Genomic DNA, 19914 nt, shown 5'->3' on the forward strand with positions numbered 1-19914 from the left:
TGATATTTTTTGATGGTTGTTAAAGCCTCCATCCATCGTAAGCCACCAGGAGTGTTGAAGACAATAATTAAGCTGCTTTTGAGTGCTGTAGTCACAGTTCCCTACTCTACTAGGTGTCAATCCCAGCCTTGCTTGTTTTTTGATCAGGGAGGCTTAATCCATATTGTGTTCAGTTAGATGAGAGTGAATGACACTTTGACACTTGGACTGCCAGACCTCGGGACTTCAACCCCAACCATGCACTATTAATAAAGTCTAACTGGACTTCAACGAAGGAAGACACCTAGACCTAACTGGTAGCAGTAATCCCTTCTCACTTATCTACTTATGAATCTTGAACCAGCTACCAGCAGGCATTTGAAGGTCCTAGAAAAATACCACCAATATTGGCTCAACAGTGGTAATGTAATGTGTAGTATAATCAGGGTTCAATTCTAGTTGCTATTTGTAAGTATTCGTTCTCCCTGGGACCGTGTAATTTTTCCACAAATGAAACAGCGGAGACATTTTATGTTTAAAGAAAAGCCATAGCAACTCATTTATTGAACACCAAAAACTGAACAGAAAGCACGGTAAAGGTCCTTTATGTAATTATCTCATCACGTCAGACCAGCCTCTTAAAGTGAACCCCAGCCAATGTCGGAGGTTGTGAATTCCGTATGTTTCCACATTACATCATTGTACACAACTGCAGAGTTTCCTCTGGGTGTTCCAGTTCCCTCCCACATTCCAAAGACGCATGGGTTAGTGGATTGTGGAGATGCTATGTTGGCGCAGTATGCGTGGCAACACTCGTGGGCTGCCCTCGACACGTCCTCGGACTGTGTAGGCTGTTGATGCAAACAATGTATTAAATAAAGCTAATATTCTAAACAAACTTATCCAGATTGGTTGGAAGGACAAGCAAACTAACGACAGTGTGCTCTCGTTGCTCATGTTAAGGCCCTGACTGTATCCAGCTATGTTGCATAGTCCACTTCACTTGCTCTGTCAGGGAAACTTTTGTTAGGCAGGAAAAGGAAAGAAAAATCAAGGATGTAATCAAATTTAACTTGGAATAAAAATGATTGGCCACTGGGAAACGCTGCGTGTTGCAGACGGAGCAAAGATGTTCGATCACAAAATCTGCACTTCCTCCACCCTAGCTCCCATTCTGACAGGTCAGTTCGTGACCTCCTCTACTGCCATGGTGAAGTCATTCTCAGGTTGGAGGAGCAACAGCTCATTGTCCATCTTGCTGAACATCTCCAACCTGCTGGCATAAACATCGATTTCTCTGAATTCCAGAAATATTTCTTTCTCCCCTTTCCCTCTTTTTCCATTCCCCACTCTGGCTCCCCTCTTTTCCCCTTTCCTTCTCATTACCTGCCTATCACTCCCCCCCTGCCCAGATGCCCCTCTTACTTCCCTTTCTCCCAAAGTCCACTCTCCTCTCATACCAGATTCCCCCTTCTTCAGCCATTTACCTTTGCTACCTATCACCTCTCAGCTTCTCACTTCACCACCCCCCCCCCCCCCCACCCACCTGGCTTCACCTATCAGCTTTTTGCTTGTACTCCTTCCCTTCCCACACCACCTTATTCTGGCTTCTTCCCCTGTCATTCCAGTCCTGATGAAGGGACTCAGCCCGAAATGTCCAGTGTTAATTCCTTTCCACTGATGCTGCCTGATCTGCTGAGTTCCTCCAGCATTTTGTTTCTGGTTTTCCAGCATCAACAGAGTCTCTTGTGCTCAGTCTCTGAGAATACTGTTACTAATGTTTCTCAGCAGAAATTCTGTATCAGAATTTCTTAATCCTCATCCTTCTCTGGTGTTACTTCTGAATCCATGTAAAATTTGAATTACAATTCGCGTCTCCTACATGGAAAATGTTGAAGTTCATTGGGAACTTCTGGGAAGGAGGGGAAGTAAAAGCACTGTTGCACTTCTTTAAGGAGCTTTATAAATAATGTTACTTGTTTACAGCGGACATGCTTGGAAAGACCTTTAGCCCTTGGCACATTAATCACACATTTTAGAGTATTCTCTGACATGTTATAGTTCCTATTTAAAAAGATGCCATCGATCCTCTGTGCTTTAGAAAGATATCTTTAAAAATACTTTCTAAATGAGGGATACCATGTAAAATAAGCACATGCATTTATAAATGCTTCAAATATTCTTCTTTAGAATGTGCAAAATTATTTTGGCATACTTCCAGGTTATGTGTATATATTTAGAATGTAACATGAATAAAAGAGTTGGGTGATTTGCTGTTAAGCAGCAAGAGATGGCCAACATTCTGGTGTATACATTATAGACTTGGTCATGAGGAGTTCCAGGAGCTGTGGATTATGTAGTGGATTTAATGATATTTATGTTAAGGCAAATGTCTGAAAGTATTTGGGAGTAATCTTTGGAAAGACAAAACAGGTGTGTGTATGTGTGCATGCATGCAGCATGAACAATCCCAGTTTGATAGTTAGATCACTAAGATTACTGCTCTGTGTTAAATTTGTAATGTTCTGCTGTACCACTCCAACCACCAAGGAAATATAATCACAAGATGATAATGACAATCTCTCTTCTATTATGTTTGCGTAGAAGTACTATGAACTCTAGTTAATCAGGCCAATAGTTAATCAGGGCAGCCGTTTATTGAGACAACTCTTAAAGAACAAAAACCAAATTGAGAAAATTGAGAATTGAGGATTCCCTTTGCTTATTTGGGACAGGAGACTGTTGCCGAACGTTCCTCATTGGCATCAGTTGTGTGTACTTTTGTGGTCAATAAAACGCAACACCGTCCTCAGAGCGATCAGTTTTAAAATAATGTCAAAAGCGTGCGTTTGTGTTATTCGTTGCTGATAGTTGGTGAGAAATAAGCAGTAAGATGATTTGAAACTATTTTGTTCACCGCAGTTTCAAGCATTCAGCCTTGCAGATGCCAGAAATAGCTGGGAATTTCACTATTTCAGCGTTAGTATTTGTGAAGGTATTGACAATCATCTTGAATGTTGCAATGAAAATGAAGATTTGGAGGATGCAGGCATCTGAACTAATCGTCTAGGTACCAGTGTAGTGTAGGGCTTAGTGCAATTCTATTACAGCTTAGGGCAGTGGAGTTTGGAGTTCGGTTCCAGCATCATCTGTAAGGAGTCTGTACACCCTTCCCTCGGAATGCATGGGTCTCCCCCGGGTGCTCCGATTCCCTCCCACAACCCAAAGATTTACTGGGGTGGTTAATTGGCCATTGCAAATTAACCCATGATTAGGTTAGGGTTAAATTTCTAAATGAAGTAACTAAATAAAACATTGTATGAAGGTAGTCCATTGCCTGCAATAGGTGTTTGCACTGATATTGTTCACTTACAGTCAATCAAAGGAACATTGCAGATGAATTTCTCCGTCAATAACTATTAGGAAATATTGCACAGTTTTATAGCACTCTACAGGTATTGGTAGTGCTCTTATCTGTTGTATATTTAATTTAAATACATAAATTGTTACTCAGTTAAACAGTAGTTTTTCTTTTTTACCCCTTTTTAACTATTTCCATGAAGCTTCAGCTAATTGGAGCAACCACTTAATTGGGCCAAAATGTACTGGTCTCAATGTGTTCCAATTAACCAGAATCCACTGTATATACTGTAGATAGCAATCTGAAATCAAAACTTGTGCATTGGTTCTGTTGAGTGGGAAAATATCTATGGAATTTTCCCTGTTGTATCCTTTCATAAAATTACAGATGACTATTAAAATTTTAGCAGGAAGAGTACAGATGCCAAAGTCAGGATTCACAGAACATTTAAAATTCTTTGTATATTTGAAGTTCCACTTACTGCCCTCTTCTTCAGTCTCAAGACTCCCCATCTGCTTTCTCTCTTCCACCTGGCTCCATCTGTTTATCATCCCCAAACACCTCTGGTTTCACCTATCACCTACCAGTATCTTTCTCAGCCCTCCAACTCACCTCTTTATTGTGGCTTTCTACCCTTTACACCTTGTCCCAATGCTCAGCTGGATGTAGAACATCATCCATCTCACTGCCTCCACACATACTTCTTGACCTACTGAGTTCCTCCAGCAGTTCGATTTTTGCATTTACAAAGTGCCCATGAATGGTCAAATAAGTCATATGGAACAGCTTTAACATCCAGATTGATTCAGCCACATGGTGAATTCATTCCATCATCAGGCCTGAATAGCGTGAGATTGTCTCCTCCAGGGAGTTTTATACTGTTTCTTTCTGGATCCGTCCCAGCATTAAACTGTCATTTTTACATTAATGTGAAGTCGAGAACACTTCTCGTCACAAGTTTCAATGTAGATGTGTTTTTAAATAGGCAGGTGCCAGCAGCTTTCTCGAATTTTAATGAGAATCCACTGCTTGTACTTCAGACAAATTGTCCTTTAGTGTTCATTCTAAGTTTTTAATCCATTGGATGTATAATATAAAATGGGAACGCACACAATCGCTTTGTATTGTGATATTAAGCAGGAAATGTAGAATTTCTATGATATATGATATCGAGCACAAAATGTGCGCAATCTTTATTATGTGATGAGTCTGATTTTAATATATTTCTGCTGCCGTTTGCCATGCAGGCTGTTTTTTTGCTATCCCTTTTACAGGCTGTCATCTTCAATAGTGAGTTACTCCAGACAATGTCTTCAATGAAAGAAAATGTGGTGTATCGGATTCTGTTCCTCATCTCAATTTCAAAGGTAGGCCCTAAAAAATCCTGTAACTAATTTGTTGAGATAGTTAAATGTAATTTAGCATTTCTCATTTGTTGAGTTTCATATCTTCCACTGTCGTATACACGATGTAAATCTAGTCACTGTGATACCCATTTAATACAGCAGATTTGCAGTAGAAGACACACGTTGTTTATGTGGTGATGCAAACTATTTATGTGCCAGATTTACTATTGTAAGATTCAAACATATCTCACTCTATACTCAGTGGCTTTGTTTATAATGCCCCGAAGCTTCGCCATTATTGTTAGAATAGATTTTTACCTTAATGCTCACCTACTCAGTAAAAAAAAGCTATTCAATAACTACTTATTGAGTTGCTTATATTAGAGAGGATGCATGTTATATATTAGAGGTACTAAATCACAGCATGCATGGAGAATTACTTCAGCAGATTTTCACTAAACTTTATCGAAGATGAAGATGTTCAGGTGATGGTAGTGGGGTTGCTATGGGAGCTGGATGAACAGCTTGTAGATAATGGCTTACAGCTTCCAACAGCAAACTAATGAACCCTTTTTTGTGGTACATAAGAGACTTCTCGCTCAACTTCGAAAAAATTAACATTTCTTGTACAAATTTTTGCTGGTTGTGATGTATGATTTCTGGGAATACTATTTACCCCTACAGATTTCTGGGAATACTATTTACCCCTACAGATCCGTGTGCATTGCAGGTGAAAGAGAGAGATTTATTCCCAGCTATTCATATTAAACAACAAAAATAACACTATCAAATTCAACTTGTAATGTGGTTCAATTAAACTTAGTAGAACAGAACTTCAAAACCAGGATAACAACACATTGTTCCTTGTGTACTGAGTGCTTAGTACAAGCAATTCTTTCATGTCGCTAATATTGTATTTGTTTACCAGCAGCAATTTGCTGCAGCCCAGAAGGATAATGAAACAGGGAGCTTGCCAGTGGAAAGATATCGTGGGCTTGCCTTAACCAGGGAGAAGATAATGACGGCGCAATATGAATGCTACCAAAAGATTATGCAGAACTCCATGTACACTGGAAATGGTAAAAGGAATAACTGCTTGCAAACTGTGTTGTTGTGTCAGTGATTGCTTTTATTGTTCAGGGTTCTGCCCTGCAGCCAGCAGCACGTTCGGTTCAAACAATGCAATGGACTCTTATTACCGTAACTGCCAAGGGAGTTATTTTTCTGCAGTTCAAATGGTCAGTTGGCTTTATGCTCCAAATTTGAGGGATCTGCATAATCAAGGGAGTAAGAGGAGTTAATGCTGTTGTGGCAGAGTATTTCTGCTATGCAGCCGGTAATGAAGGGAGTTGATTGTGGACCTCAGGAAGGGGAAGTCAAGGGAATTCACACCAGTCCTCATCGAGGGGTTAGATGTCGAAAGGGTGAGCGGATTCAAGTTTCTGGGTGTCAGCATCTTTGAACATCTGTCTTGGGCCCAATTATTGATGCAATTACAAAGAAGGTAGAATGGCAGCTATATTTTAATAGGGGTCTGAGATGCATTGGCATGTCACCAAAGACACTCGCAGATTTCTACAGATGTACCCCGGAGAGCTTTCAAATGGGTTGCACAACTGTCTGGTATGGAGGGGCCATGATAGGAAAACCCTGCAGAAGGTTGTAAACTCTTGACATCTCCATCATGGGCATTAGCGTCGCTAGATCCCAGCTCTATCATTAAGGGCCCCTGTCACCCAGGACCTACCTTCTTCTCATTGATACCATCAAGGAGGAGGCACAAGAGCCTGAAAGCACACACTTAACGTTTCAGGAACAGCGTCTTTCCCTCTGCCATCAGATTTCTGAATGGACATGGAACTCTGATTCAATTACTTTGATTCTGAGATTCATTCAGATTCAGATTCAAGTTCAGATTTATTGAGCACATATACAGGGAAACAGTGAAATACACCATTTGTATTTACAGCCAACACACCTAGAGATGTACTTGGGGCAACAGTATGTGCTGCCCATATTCCAGGACCAATCTAGCATGCCTACAATGCTTGGCAGAGCAACACAGCAAACAACAAAATGGAACACAAGAAGCAACAAAACAACATTACAAACCTCTTTCCTCCCTCCCAGTCACCATGCATCAACCCACACATATGGACAGTCCTCCAGCTCCAGGACAGCACTCCAGTCTCCTGGCTTCGTCCATCGGGCTTCTGGCCTTCTGATATTGACTTTCAAGCTCAGATGTTTGGTATCAACCCCTGTACTAACCAAAGATCGGACCCCAGACTCCAGGCATGAGTGCCTGGCATGCTTCGGATGGACTCTCATGACTGTTCTGCCTCCATGCCTCCTGCTTCCATGGATCCATCCAATCCCAGGATCCACTAACTTGGGACAGACAGCCCAATATCACCCATCCATGTCGATGGCTTTCCAACACTGAGCAGAGGGGCTGGATGACCTTCATCAACTATCCTCATCCCTGACCTACCAGCAGGGAGGGGAGGCCCTTATGACCCTCCACATCACTGACCTTAAAACGCAGGACAAAGGCCTGACTACTAACTTCTCCACATCACTGTCCCTAACCCTACTCTGAATTCTAACTCCTCCACATCACTATCTGGCCCCTAAACCCCTCTCTCTCTCTGAACATTTAAAAAAAACAGCTAAGTCCGAGCCACGATCTTGGTGGTGACGCAGGTCGGCACCATCTTAACCGCAAGTTTTGTAACTTGTTTGTTGTCTGAATCAGATCCGGGTGTACAAAATCAAGTTCAGTCTCTTACAGCAATGCTTAGCTAACAGTACAATGTCCCAATCATCCTCACAGTGACTGGGAATAGTGTTAGCACTATCTGCAGCCTTTTTTTAAACTTTTAGGTACTTACTTTATAGCCACGAAAGCTTTATAAATAGCTTGAGGTTGGCACTGAATGGGCTGCTGGCTCAGTCTCATCAGGATTTGGTCCTGATGAGGGGTCTCGGCCTGAAACGTCAACTGCATGTTCATTTCCATAGATGCTGCCTCACCTTCGGAGTCCCTCCAGCATTTTGTGTGTGTTGCTCTGGATTTCCAAGATTTGCAGAATCTCTTGTTTTTGAATAAGAGATGATGTAATTCCACTAGTCTCTGTGCAATAGTTGTGAAAGTGCTGCAGTTATTAATTATATGGATTACAACCATAATATTTATTACCTCATGTCAAACATATTTGCTTTTCACCAGGGAATGGCAATGTGTGTAACAGAACATGGGATGGCTGGCTGTGCTGGGATGATACCCCTCCAGGGACAGTGGCTGTCCAAAAATGTCCAGATTATTTTCAAGACTTTGATCCATCAGGTAAGAACACCCAATAAATTGTCATTCTCAGCTGAAGTAATCACCGTGCTAACTTTTGGCAAAGTTCAGGTTAAAAGACCAATCATCTCCATTAGTCTCGCCTAATCTCAACAACAGCTGTGCTTCATATTTCCTTTCATAATTTTTCCTTAGTATGTGACAGGCATGAACAGAGGAAGTTCAGAGCTGCAGTGTACTGGCCCTGATTTAAACACATTTGGCAAACGGATCACAGGAAGGCTGTTTCTGTGGCAGTACAGGCAGGTTAGTTCAGAGCTGGCAAACTGAAAGAAGCAGCTTCTGAATTGATTTATTGTCCAAAAGAATGAATTGCTCAGTCTAATTGGAGAACTGCCATAAAATATTGTAAAATTGTAAGACCCATGTGTTTTCCTCTCCTGCGTTGAAAGGCTCACTATTTATTACCGTAACACCCTTCCGACGCTTTGCTTTACTGGCTCACAATAGTATACAGGGGTACGTCTATGATGGGTCTTTTTCAGGATGTCATCACTCCCTATATGTTTGTCCAGATGTGAATATTCAACAGCTGCAGAATGAACATACTAGGCAGGGTAGGCCAGTATATCTCCTTAAGCCTTTTCGGACATTCATTGAGATTATGACGGATTTGTAACTTTACTTCAAATACCTGTCTTTTTCCCAACTCCCATGATACTTTTTGCTCAGCATAAAGCTATCTAACAACTGGCGAAGAGCCATCTATTGTTTACAGAAGGAAGTGCATAATGTTCATTTCTTTTTAGTATTGAATTCTTTCTCAATGTCACTGATTTTTAGGCCATACCTCCTATTCCTGTATTCCCAATCAGAACAAATGGTTTCCATCTAGGACTTCCTCTGCTTTCAAGGTTGCTATGTCCTTCCAAAGGCATGGTGTTCAACTGAACACAATCCTCCAAACAAGTTGTATTAGCTGCAGTATAATTTATAAGAACTTGTATTCTACTCGTGTAAATTTAAAACTCACCATTCAAAGCCTTTAAGATTGTTTTCAAGTCTATTTAATTTTAGCCATCTTTATAACATAGGGACAAAGCCCCCTGTGCCACAAAGAATTTTAATAATATCCCTTAACTCATGAAGTAGCAACAACTGAGTTTCTGTATACCTGTAATTCAGGTCATAGAAGAGTTTTGGAGACCTACAGAGTTTTGCAGTACTATACACACCTACTATAGTCATTTCCATAGACATATACATTTGGGAAGTTCAGGTAAGGATGGAGTCAAGCAGTTGATTGATGCTATCTATCTATCTATCTCATATATCTGTCTGTCTGTCTGTCTGTCTATCTATCTATCTATCTATCTCATATAGCTATCAAACAGCGTGGAACAGGCCCATCTGAGCCAATGAGCAGTATACCTAGTAAACCAACAATTTAACACTATTTTAATCACAGTACAATTTTACCAAGACCGATTAACCTACTAACTGGTACGTCTTTAGTCTGTGGGATTGTTTCCTCTGGATCATATGGAGGAAACCCACGCAGTTACGGGGAGAATTTACAAAAACCTTACAGAAGGCACCGGAAATGATCTGCAAATTCCGAGGCCCTGAGCTGTAACAGCATTGTGCTAACTGCTGCGCTATCATGGTTCCCCTTTTATGCGGCACCTTATCAAACACCTTCTAGAAATCCAAGTACCCCCCTATCCACTATGTTCATTGTATTCTCAAACCACAGTGAGTTTGTCAAAAATAGGATCTTCTTAAATCCATGCTGTGTCAGCCTGATGGAGCCAGTTCTATTCAGATGTCTTGCTAATTCTTAATGGTAGCTTTAAGCATTTTCCCAACTACAGACATTAAATTGCTGACCTACAATAATCTGCCATTTGCCTCCATCTTTTCTTTTGAAACAATAGCGTGACATTCAGTGTCTTCCAATCCACCATGCTGGGATTTGTAAGTCCCTAATGACAACTGCCATCCCACTCTTACATGCATCAGATACAGTACATCTTGGTTTATGTCTATGCCACTGTAATAATTTTATTCGGTGGCCTACAGTCAATTCCCACCAGAGGTCTTCCCCCTTTACTATTCCTAATCTGTATCCAGATGGACTCAACATTTTGCTCGTTAGATCTTATATCATCTCTCACAATCACCCAGGACTTAATGTTAATTATTAGCTCTATTCCACCTCCTTTACCTTCATGCTTTTCATCGAGTCAGAGAGCACTGTAGCACAAAAACATGCCCTTCGGTTCATCTAGTTCCTGCTGGACTGCTATTTTGACTGGTCTTATCGACCCGCACCTGAAGCATGGCCCTTCATACCCCTCCAATTCTTGTACTTAACCAGGCTTCTCTCAAATGCTGCAATTGAATCTGCATTCACCACGTCTGCTGTCAGCTTGTCCTACACTAGCACTACCTCTGAGTAAAAAAGTGCTGCCTCAAATTCCCCTTAAATATTTCATCTTTTGACCTTACCCTCCAACTTATTCTCGTCCAGCCTGAGGGGAAAGAGTCCTGCATAATTTTATATACCTCAAGAAGATCTGCACTCATTCTCATGTGCTTCAGTGAATGAAGTCCTAACCTGTCAACCTTTCCCTATAACACAGGTCCTCAAGTCCTGATGGCATCCTTGTAAATTTTCTCTGTGGCTCTTTCCATCTTACTGATATATTTCCTGTATGTAGGTGACCAGAACTACACACAATACTCCAAATTTGGCCTCACCAAAGACTTTTACAAGTTTATTTCCTGCAGTATTACCTAATACCCTTGGATGTTAATTCTCCATTATCTCCAACCTGCAACTTTTCTGTGATGGCCAGCAACTCATGTCCATTTGTACTAATTTATGATATTAATTCACTGACCTTGTTTCAAATACTATGGCCATTCAGATAGAGCGCCCTTACACTCATTAACCTTTAAGAATTTAGTAACTTTTGTGCCTTCTGCATTTCACCTTTCTGTACGCCACTCGGACTTATCTAACTTTTTGGTTCAGTCTCTGCATGACTTTCCTTGCCAGCCTCATTAGCCCCATTGTCTTTTAGTCTCTGTTCCTCCAACACAATAATCCTACGTTACTCAAATTCTTTTTCATTGCATTTCATCTTTCCTTTGAATTTCTACACTGTAACTTCTCAAATTCCCTTCCTAAAACTTGCTTCATTCCTTCTTTTGAAGTCAGTCCTTAAAATTTACTTCTGAAAAAAAAACTGTATAATATTATGATGGGTTGAGCGTTTGAATCTTGTGAAAAAGGCATGTCATTAACATTCTTTGTGACTTCTTTTTACACTGATGGCATTGTATGTTGCTCTTTCCCTTACTTTCCATGAAGTACCTGAAGGTAAATATGTTTCCCATTATTCAATGGCATAAGTGGACCAGAATACTTTTGTAGCAAAACAAAAGCCACACGAGGAACTTAATCAGAATCTATGGAGGAAATAACCAGCCCATTTTTCAGATTAAGACCCCTCATCTGGACTGACACAACAGAGCAGAGATAGTCAGCATGAATAGTTGAGGCCAAAGGTGTGTGTCAAGAGCTGGCCACTATAGGTGGAGACAACAGATGAGGGGTTGATTGGCAGATGAAGTTAGGTGGGAAGGAAAGGGCAGAGAGAGTGATGAAGACTTGGAAGATTTAGGTGGACGCGACAAATGGGGACAGATTATGAAATCTTAAAAAAAAGGAAGGTGAAGAGTGTAACCAAATAAGGGAGGTGGGGTGGGCAGGGAGAGGGGAAAGCAGTGTGCCAGGGGTAGAGGGGAAAGAAAGTGCATAAAAGGGGATTGTGTGTGTGGTCTGGGAGAAGGGTGTGTGTGAAAGGACCTACGTTGCTCAAAAGGAGAGATAAAGAGAGAGAGAGAGAGGATGCTGATTTCCTGAAACTGGAGTATTCACTGTTCCTTTAGTGCAATATGAGGTGATGTTCTTCTAATTTTGCATTTGACCTCACCGAACAGTGGAGGAGTTCAGGGGCAGATGGTTTGGAGTAGAAATGGAAGTTGAGATAGCTTGCAACTAGCAGCTCCAACTTTCCATAGCGGACAGAATAATTTGTGTACATATGCCTTCAGGCTCAAGCATCTTTGCATATTTCATTGAAACTGAACGTACATAATAGGAAATACTTCCAATCTAACAAATTTCATCTTGGATGCTTACATTAACCAATAATTAAAGTAGAAGCCTTGATAGTAAATTTGGTGTATAGCATGAAAAGAGATAGTATCTACTAACATGAAAATAAGTAGTATATTATGCTTCCTTGCTGGAACTTGGTTAAAGGCATGCGTACAATAACACCATTTAAAATATATTTGGTCAGAAGGTTTATAGAGACTTGGGCCAAACACAAGCGTATAGGACTGGCTCAAGTAGTCATGCAGGCTGGCATGGATGGGTTGGGTTGAAAGGCCTATCTCCATGCGATATAAATCTATGATTCTATGACTCTGAGATCCCCTAAATAGTGTAACTGCTTTTTACTCTGTGGGAAGATGCCCAGAAACCAATAACAGATGAATTATAGACACAATTTCCAAACCTGATAAAGTGGAGCAAAGCAGGTATTGGTTAGTGTGATGTATTCTGCTAGTTGTAATAAAGCCACAGCTTCTTTGAAGACTAAATTACATTATTTTGAAATAAAAGGAACATGAGAAGGTGATCCCAATGTCATTAATCTGCATCAAGAAATATTACAGCTTTATAGCTTTGAGCATATTCTAAATTCAGATTGGATATGTATTGACCATTATGTTTAGATGCTGTCAGATTGGGATGATGAGTGCCTTACCCCTTGTGTATTCATCAAGATTGAAAACTTATTCAAGGATAGAACATTTTATAAATGGATCAGATTTATTTCATTCCTTCATTTTTAGCTGTAGGGCTTCATTTTGATTAATATACACAGTTCTTGCAACATTTAACAACATTTCAATTATGGTGAATATTCTGATTTCTGAAAGTGCAGTAGATTCCGGTAAATTGGGCCATTGCTTAAACAGAGCAGTTGCTTATTTGGGACAACTCTTAGAGAACAAAAGCTTATCAAGAAAATAGCCCTGATTCCCTTTGTTTATTTGTGGCACTGTGCCACCTAATTGGGGCAGAAGACTGTTACTGTACCAAACAATTTCTAACTAGCAATAGATACGTGGACTTGCATAGCCGTTTTACACTGCACTGTGCTTAGAGTGAATAGTTTTTAAATAGTGTTATTTGCATGTGCTTGCATTTTTTTAAAAAATCAATAATTTTTGTCACTGATGGTTGGCGAGAAATAAGCAGTAAGACAATTCAAAACTGTTTTGCTCACTGCGGTTTCAAGCATTCAGGCTTGGAAATGCCAGAATCGGTCAGGAGTGAAAGTGAAACAATTTCACTATTTCAGCAAGTTGGGAACTATGAAGAAGTTGAAGTATCAGCAATCATCTTGACTGTTGCAATGAAAATGACGATTTGTAGGATGCAGTTGTCAAAAGTTGTGTGAAAGCAGTCTGTTACCCACACTAGATGCTTCCGTTGATTTTGTTCATCGGCAGCTTTAGTCCTCAGTTGAGGAACTAATACGTAGTTTCATAATACTGTAGTATTATTGATCATGTTTTAATTGGTTCTTTATTTCATTTAAATACTGAATTTGTTACTCCGTTAAATGATAATTTTTTAAATACCGTTTTAACTACTTCCATGAAAATTTGGTTACTTGTGGCATCTGCTTAATTGTGTCAAAATGTACTGGTCACAATATGTCCCAATTAACCAGAATCCACTGTATATCATAAAAATTGCAAACCAGGGAAGAACATTTGTAAAGCAGACCCACTGATTTCATTCCTGATGAGTAACATTCAATGCATCTCCAAAAGAATATTGTTACAAACCAGAATCCTCAGCAAGGATGAAACAAGTTCAGTATTGCAGAGTAGAATACAGTCGGCCCTCCTTATCTGCGAAGGATTGGTTCCAGGACCCCTCACAGATACTAAAAAACACGAATGCTCAAGTCCCTTATTTAACCTGTCTCAGTGCATTGGACTTTAGGACCCAGTGGAACCGCGGACCTTATCTAACCTGTCTCAGTGCGGTGGTCTTTAGGACCCAGCGAAGTTCTGAATCCGCAGTGTTTCTGTTCATGAAAATAATCACGATCATGATTGAAAATAAAGTGGAAATAATAAAGTGATCGGAAAGAGGTGAAACACCATTGGTCATTGGAAAAGCATTAGGTTACAGTCAGTCAATGATCGGAGCAATTTTAAAGGATAAAGTGAGAAAGGCCCTGCCCCGATGAAAGCTACGATTATTACTAAACAATGCAGTGGTTTAATTATTGAAATACATACATTTCTTAAGTGATATATATGCATAAAAAGGTAAAATATATACTAAGACAAACGTTTGACTAATTGACGCTAAATAATACTGGATGTATCTGTTCCGACTTACTTAGTAAGAGAACTTCCAGTTTTTTAAAAATCCCAATGCACGATAACCTACGCACATCCTCCCATATGCTTTAAATCATCTCTAGATTACTTATCGTACCCAATACAGTGTAAAAGCTATGTAAATAGTTGTTATACTGCATTGTTTAGGGAATAATGACAAAAAAAAAGTCTATACATGGTTGAATAACAAATGCTGGAAGAGCACTTCCCGATTTTCTCGATTCGCAGTTGGTTGAATTTGCGCATGCGGAACTCACAGATAAGGAGGGCCGACTGTAATATATTGTATGAGGCTTACCGAAAGCTGGATACCCATATTATTCCACTTTATGTAAGGAGTTCTGTTTGGGTTTGACAATAACTTAAGTGCTAGAATAGTACTTCACATTCACTTCTTAATGGTAAGCTTCAGTTACAATGAAAATAATCTTTATTGGTAATTCATCTTTTTATCATTACTCCTAAAATTAGGAAAAGTTGTACTTAATATTTAGTAGAATAACCAGTGAATCCATTATTAATAAGAAGTGGTTCATTAAAATGTTGAACTATTAAATATATTTGTCTATAATATTAAACCATTAAATATGTTTGTTTATTATATTAAGAATAGCCAGTGTAGCAACTGTCACGATACTTAAAAGCTAAATTTTTAAAAATAATTTTGATACAATTGGAGTATTTAAACATACTTATTAACAAAGTTGTTTATGATTTGAAATCAAATGGAAACTGAGGATATCATATTTTCCTTCTCCATTAATAATGTACAGCCTAAGAAACTCAATTTGTGGCTTCAGGCCATTTTTAGATGATTAATAAAAAGTCTCATTGAGTAGGTATCTGCAAATGGAAAGAATAAATGTGAATGTAATTAATATTTATGCAATGGGAGTTTGTTGTGGCAAACTATACATTCAAGTTTCCTTATATTGCAGGTTCGCCTGCTGTTTAAAGTTAACTTCAGCTTTCCATTCTGGTAGAACTATAATTTCTCTTTAGTATAACTTTTAACATAAGTTTTGGTATGATGTTTTTTATACTTTGGGTGATATTTACTCTGCTCATTTCTTATATAGAGAAAGCAGTAAAGATTTGTGATAAAACTGGAAAATGGTTTCGACACCCAGAGAGTAACAGAACCTGGACAAACTACACACAGTGTAATGCACACACAAAGGAGAAGCTAAAGGTAAAATTGCTGTTTGCAATTCATTGCTTCATTATTAAATTAATAGAGAATAATTATATAATAATGAACCTTATTTTCTTGTCAATACAGACAGCATTGACTCTATTGTACTTGGCAGTGATTGGGCATGGATTATCAGTGGCTTCGCTGCTGATTTCTCTCGGCATATTCTTTTACTTCAAGTAAGTATTTTAGTTTTTTTTGTCTATGTTACTGATCCATTATATGGATGCTCTTTGAGGCTGAGCTCAAAACGTGCTCTAGTGTGATGCATTGGAATAGTAGACTCTGTTTAAGTCGCCAAGCTTGTATTGTGACGTTGATACTATTCAATAATAAAACAAATTTTGTAACATAAATTTCAATGAATGTTATTTTCCTATTTTATTTAAGTAGCAATGCTAAATATGCAGTATGGGTACATATGCAGAATATTTTCCATATACTCATAGCAGTGCAGAAAGAGATCATTCAGCCCATCTGATCCAGACGAGCCACCAAATCAGTCCCATTTCCCCTCTTCTTATTTCCCTGTAACTCTGCTTTTTCTTCCCCCTTCACACATGCCCAACAACTCCCCATTCAATCCCTTAAGCCGCTTACCTATATTAGGGCTAACATACTGGAGCCAGTTACCCTACCAGTGCTTCTGGAACAGGGGGGACATCATATGCAGTAACAAAACATGTGCAAACTTTGCACACGCAGCTCCAGAGTCAGGATTGAACACAGATCCCTGGAGCTGTAATGCATTTTATACGTCAGTGTTGAAAATGTAAAGTCCAACAGAAATTTTAAAAATTGCTAGTTTGTACTTTGTGGGCTTCTGTTATGTATATCACTGTTACAGGCTTGCTGTACAAGATTAATTGGGAGTCAGAAATGCTGCAATGCACTTTTAAAATCTCTGCTAAATTCTGTGTTGCTGCGAGTCCCAGATAGGAAATGGAGATATACAAGACAAAGCATCTGGCTGGGTTTTCATGGGTGTCACCAAGATAGGTACTGAAGAATATTAGAACTTTGCACAAGTTACTAATTAGTAAAAGAGAAAAGACATCAGGTCAGGACAGTACATTTATTTGTTAGTAATCTCATTTCAAAGAAGGGTCAGAGATTAATTATTCACTCCCGTTGAAAACAATGATGGTTGTTTATCTTAGATTTATCTTGCGACACCACTTCCTTGCAGTGGATCTACAGAGGAAATGTAGTAGCATGTCATTTGTAAAACTCTAGTGCATTGATTTGTTTTCTGACATTTGCAGTGTAAAAAGAAAAAAATGTTTTCCACCAAGGATTTAAATTCTTTAGTGGCCTACTGCTTTGAAGGGAAGAGGTGCTCTGAGATCCCTATTATATAGTTTACTCCTTATCATCAGAATGCTGCAAATCAGGTCACTCAAAACATTCCTTTTAACAAACACTTCTGGTCACTGAATACCGAATTATTGGTGTCTTATTATACTAGTCTTGATTCCCACACTAATATGAAATGCTGTTTAAAGGTAGCTGCAGAAGATGATCAGGCTGCTGTTGTTCCTTTTCACGCCTCATGGTGTATTGAGTGGCAACTTTTTGCCATTTTCTTAGCTTTTGTCTGTTTTTTATGAGCCGGATTGCTAGCTCAATGCTCAACCCAGCATGGATGGAAAGCACGGCTAGGTTCAAAACCGGGACAGTTGGCCTTGGTGCTGATGCCGTTACACCACCGGTCAGCTTGTGATCAGGTTAAGGAAGGATTTAATGATGATGAAACAGATTTTGAATTCAGCCCAAGATGAAGTAGAACTTTAATAAGATTATCAAAGAGAGAAGCAATATTAATGAGCATGTACTGTAGACGTGGGGCTATGGATTCAGTAGACTTTACATTTGATAGTGAAGTAATGAATATTTCAGCAGCATGGGGCTAAATTAATGAGACAGAGGAGGTAACAGGAAAATGACAATGTGATAGTCAGCATATGGGTTACAGTCTTCAGCACAAAAGACAATTTAATCTAATTCATCGGGAGATGGGTATCATTGGCGATGTGAGCATTGAACAGCTATTGTTAACTGTACTTCAGGAGGAGGTTGACACTTTCTTAAACAACAGCAATCAGTGTGCTGTTAGGTAGTGAACTCCAATTTTCATACCCAGTGACAATATAATTTTACATGTCGGGATAGTGTGCAGCTTGGAAGGTACTTGTAGATGCTGGCATTCCTTTTTACATTTGCAACTCAAGGTGAAGGTTGCAAATTTGGAAATTGCTGTCCAAGAAACTGTGGTGGATTTCATTCATATATTTATAGATGATACACAGTGTAACCAAGTTACTTGACTGTTAGAGGGAATAAGTAGGTAGAGTGAGTTGATGGGTCCCAGTCCTGAGTGGTGTCTCAAATGGTGTTGAGCTTATTGAGTGTTGATGGAGCAGCACTCTACTTTGTGCCTGGCTTGTAGTAGGATGACTTTGGTCATTCACCAGGTCAGAACACACAGCCTGTTACCCACATTTTGGGTGCCTACCAGTGTTGTAACTGTATTGGAACAGCTTAGCTTGATCTTGGGATAGTTCTGAAACACAATCTTTCAGTACCACAGCTAGAAAATCATAGTCTTTTCTGTATCTGGTGCTCTCAGTCATTTCCTAATATCATGTGGCTAGTTCTGGTCACTGAATTATAGGAAAGATGTCAACAAAATAGAGAGAGTACGGAGGAGATTTACTAGAATGTTACCTGGGTTTCAGCACCTAAGTTACAGGGAAAGGTTGAACAAGTTAGGTCTTTATTCGTTGGAGCGTAGAAGGTTGAGGGGGGACTTGATAGAGATATTTAAAATTATGAGGGGGGTAGATAGAGTTGATGTGGATAGGCTTTTCCCATTGAGAGTAGGGGGGGGATTCAAACAAGAGGACATGAGTTGAGACTTAGGGGCAAAAGTTTAAGGGTAACACAAGGGGGAATTTCTTTACTCAGAGAGTGATAGCTGTGTGGAATGAGCTTCCAGTAGAAGTGGTAGAGGCAGGTTCATTTAAAGCAAAATTGGATAGGTATATGGACAGGAAAGGAATGGAGGGTTATGGGCTGAGTGCGGGTCAGTGGGACTAGGTGAGAGTAAGCATTCGGCACGGACTAGAAGGGCCGAGATGGCCTGTTTTCGTGCTGTAATTGTTACGTGGTTATATATATGGTTATATGTGGAGTGAATCAAAATGGCTGAAGATTAGCTTCTGTGACAAAATGGACCTCAGAAGTAAGCAACAATGGATTATCTGTTTGGTACATCTATCTGACAATGGTTACAGATGTTTCACCCTGGACTGAGACACTGCTAATGGTGGGGATGTTCACTGGAGCTTTGTAGCTATTATTTGTTTTATTATCCAATGTCATTCACAGATGAATGAGGAAGATATCACCAGTATTTTGTCTCTTTTGTCCATGGTGTGTTGCTTCTGTTGTTTAATGTGCAGACAGTACTGTGTAATGGGTTGGTACCTCATTTAGATTATGTTTAATGCTTTTGCACTGACCAAAACAATCATGAAGTGATTTGAGTGGCTGGTAATGGATTGAATGAAATCCCACCTTCCAGCTACATTGAACTCTTTGCATTTCCCTACCACTTGAACCGGTGCACTGATGATGCCATAGGCTCAGCTCCTCGCTCCATCCTGTCCCACCTAGAAAACAATTTCTCATACAGCAGGTTGTTGTTCATCAACGTCAGCTTGGCATTTAATAAGATTGTCCTTCTGAGACTATTCTTGTTGGGATTCAAAACCTCTCACTGGGTCTCAACAGCCTCTCTGTAACTGGATCTTAGACTTCTTGACAGAAAGACCCCAGTCAGTCTGAGGTGGCAGCAACATCTCAAGCTCCATCACGCTGAGATCTGGTGCTGCCCAGGGCTGTATGCTCAATGTGCTGCTGTTCACACTCCTGACTCATGCCAGATCCAGCTCAAACCACATCATCAAATTCCCTGATGATACAACAGTGGTTGTCCTCATCAACAAGTACATGTTAGTACATGTTCGGCACAGCATTGTGGGCCAAAGGGACTGTATTGTGCTGTAGGTTTTCTACGTTTCTAACAACAATGATTCATTGGCATACAGAGAGGAGGTAGAGGGGTTTGTTAAATGGCGGAGAATAATAACCTGATTCTCAATGACAACAAAAGAGATGATTATGATCCTCAGGAAGGCACAGGTTGACCACTCTC

General features: G+C 39.7%; 1 protein-coding gene across 3 annotated transcripts in view; it reads left to right on the forward strand.

The window, feature by feature from the left end:
- The window catches only part of LOC140728387 (calcitonin gene-related peptide type 1 receptor-like), an 88862-nt gene that overhangs the window by 48794 nt on the left and 20154 nt on the right, over positions 1–19914 (forward strand). The window contains exons 2-6 of one of the 3 annotated variants that reach the window (XM_073047037.1): positions 4588–4707; positions 5615–5765; positions 7919–8035; positions 15580–15692; positions 15783–15874. In XM_073047037.1, the coding sequence (XP_072903138.1) occupies positions 4648–4707; positions 5615–5765; positions 7919–8035; positions 15580–15692; positions 15783–15874 (533 nt within the window). In that variant the 5' untranslated portion in view covers positions 4588–4647. The remainder of the gene's footprint in view (positions 1–4587; positions 4708–5614; positions 5766–7918; positions 8036–15579; positions 15693–15782; positions 15875–19914) is intronic. The other 2 variants (XM_073047036.1, XM_073047038.1) reach the window with 2 other exon arrangements.

Source organism: Hemitrygon akajei, chromosome 5 (assembly GCF_048418815.1).
Source record: "Hemitrygon akajei chromosome 5, sHemAka1.3, whole genome shotgun sequence".
NCBI lineage: Eukaryota > Metazoa > Chordata > Chondrichthyes > Myliobatiformes > Dasyatidae > Hemitrygon > Hemitrygon akajei.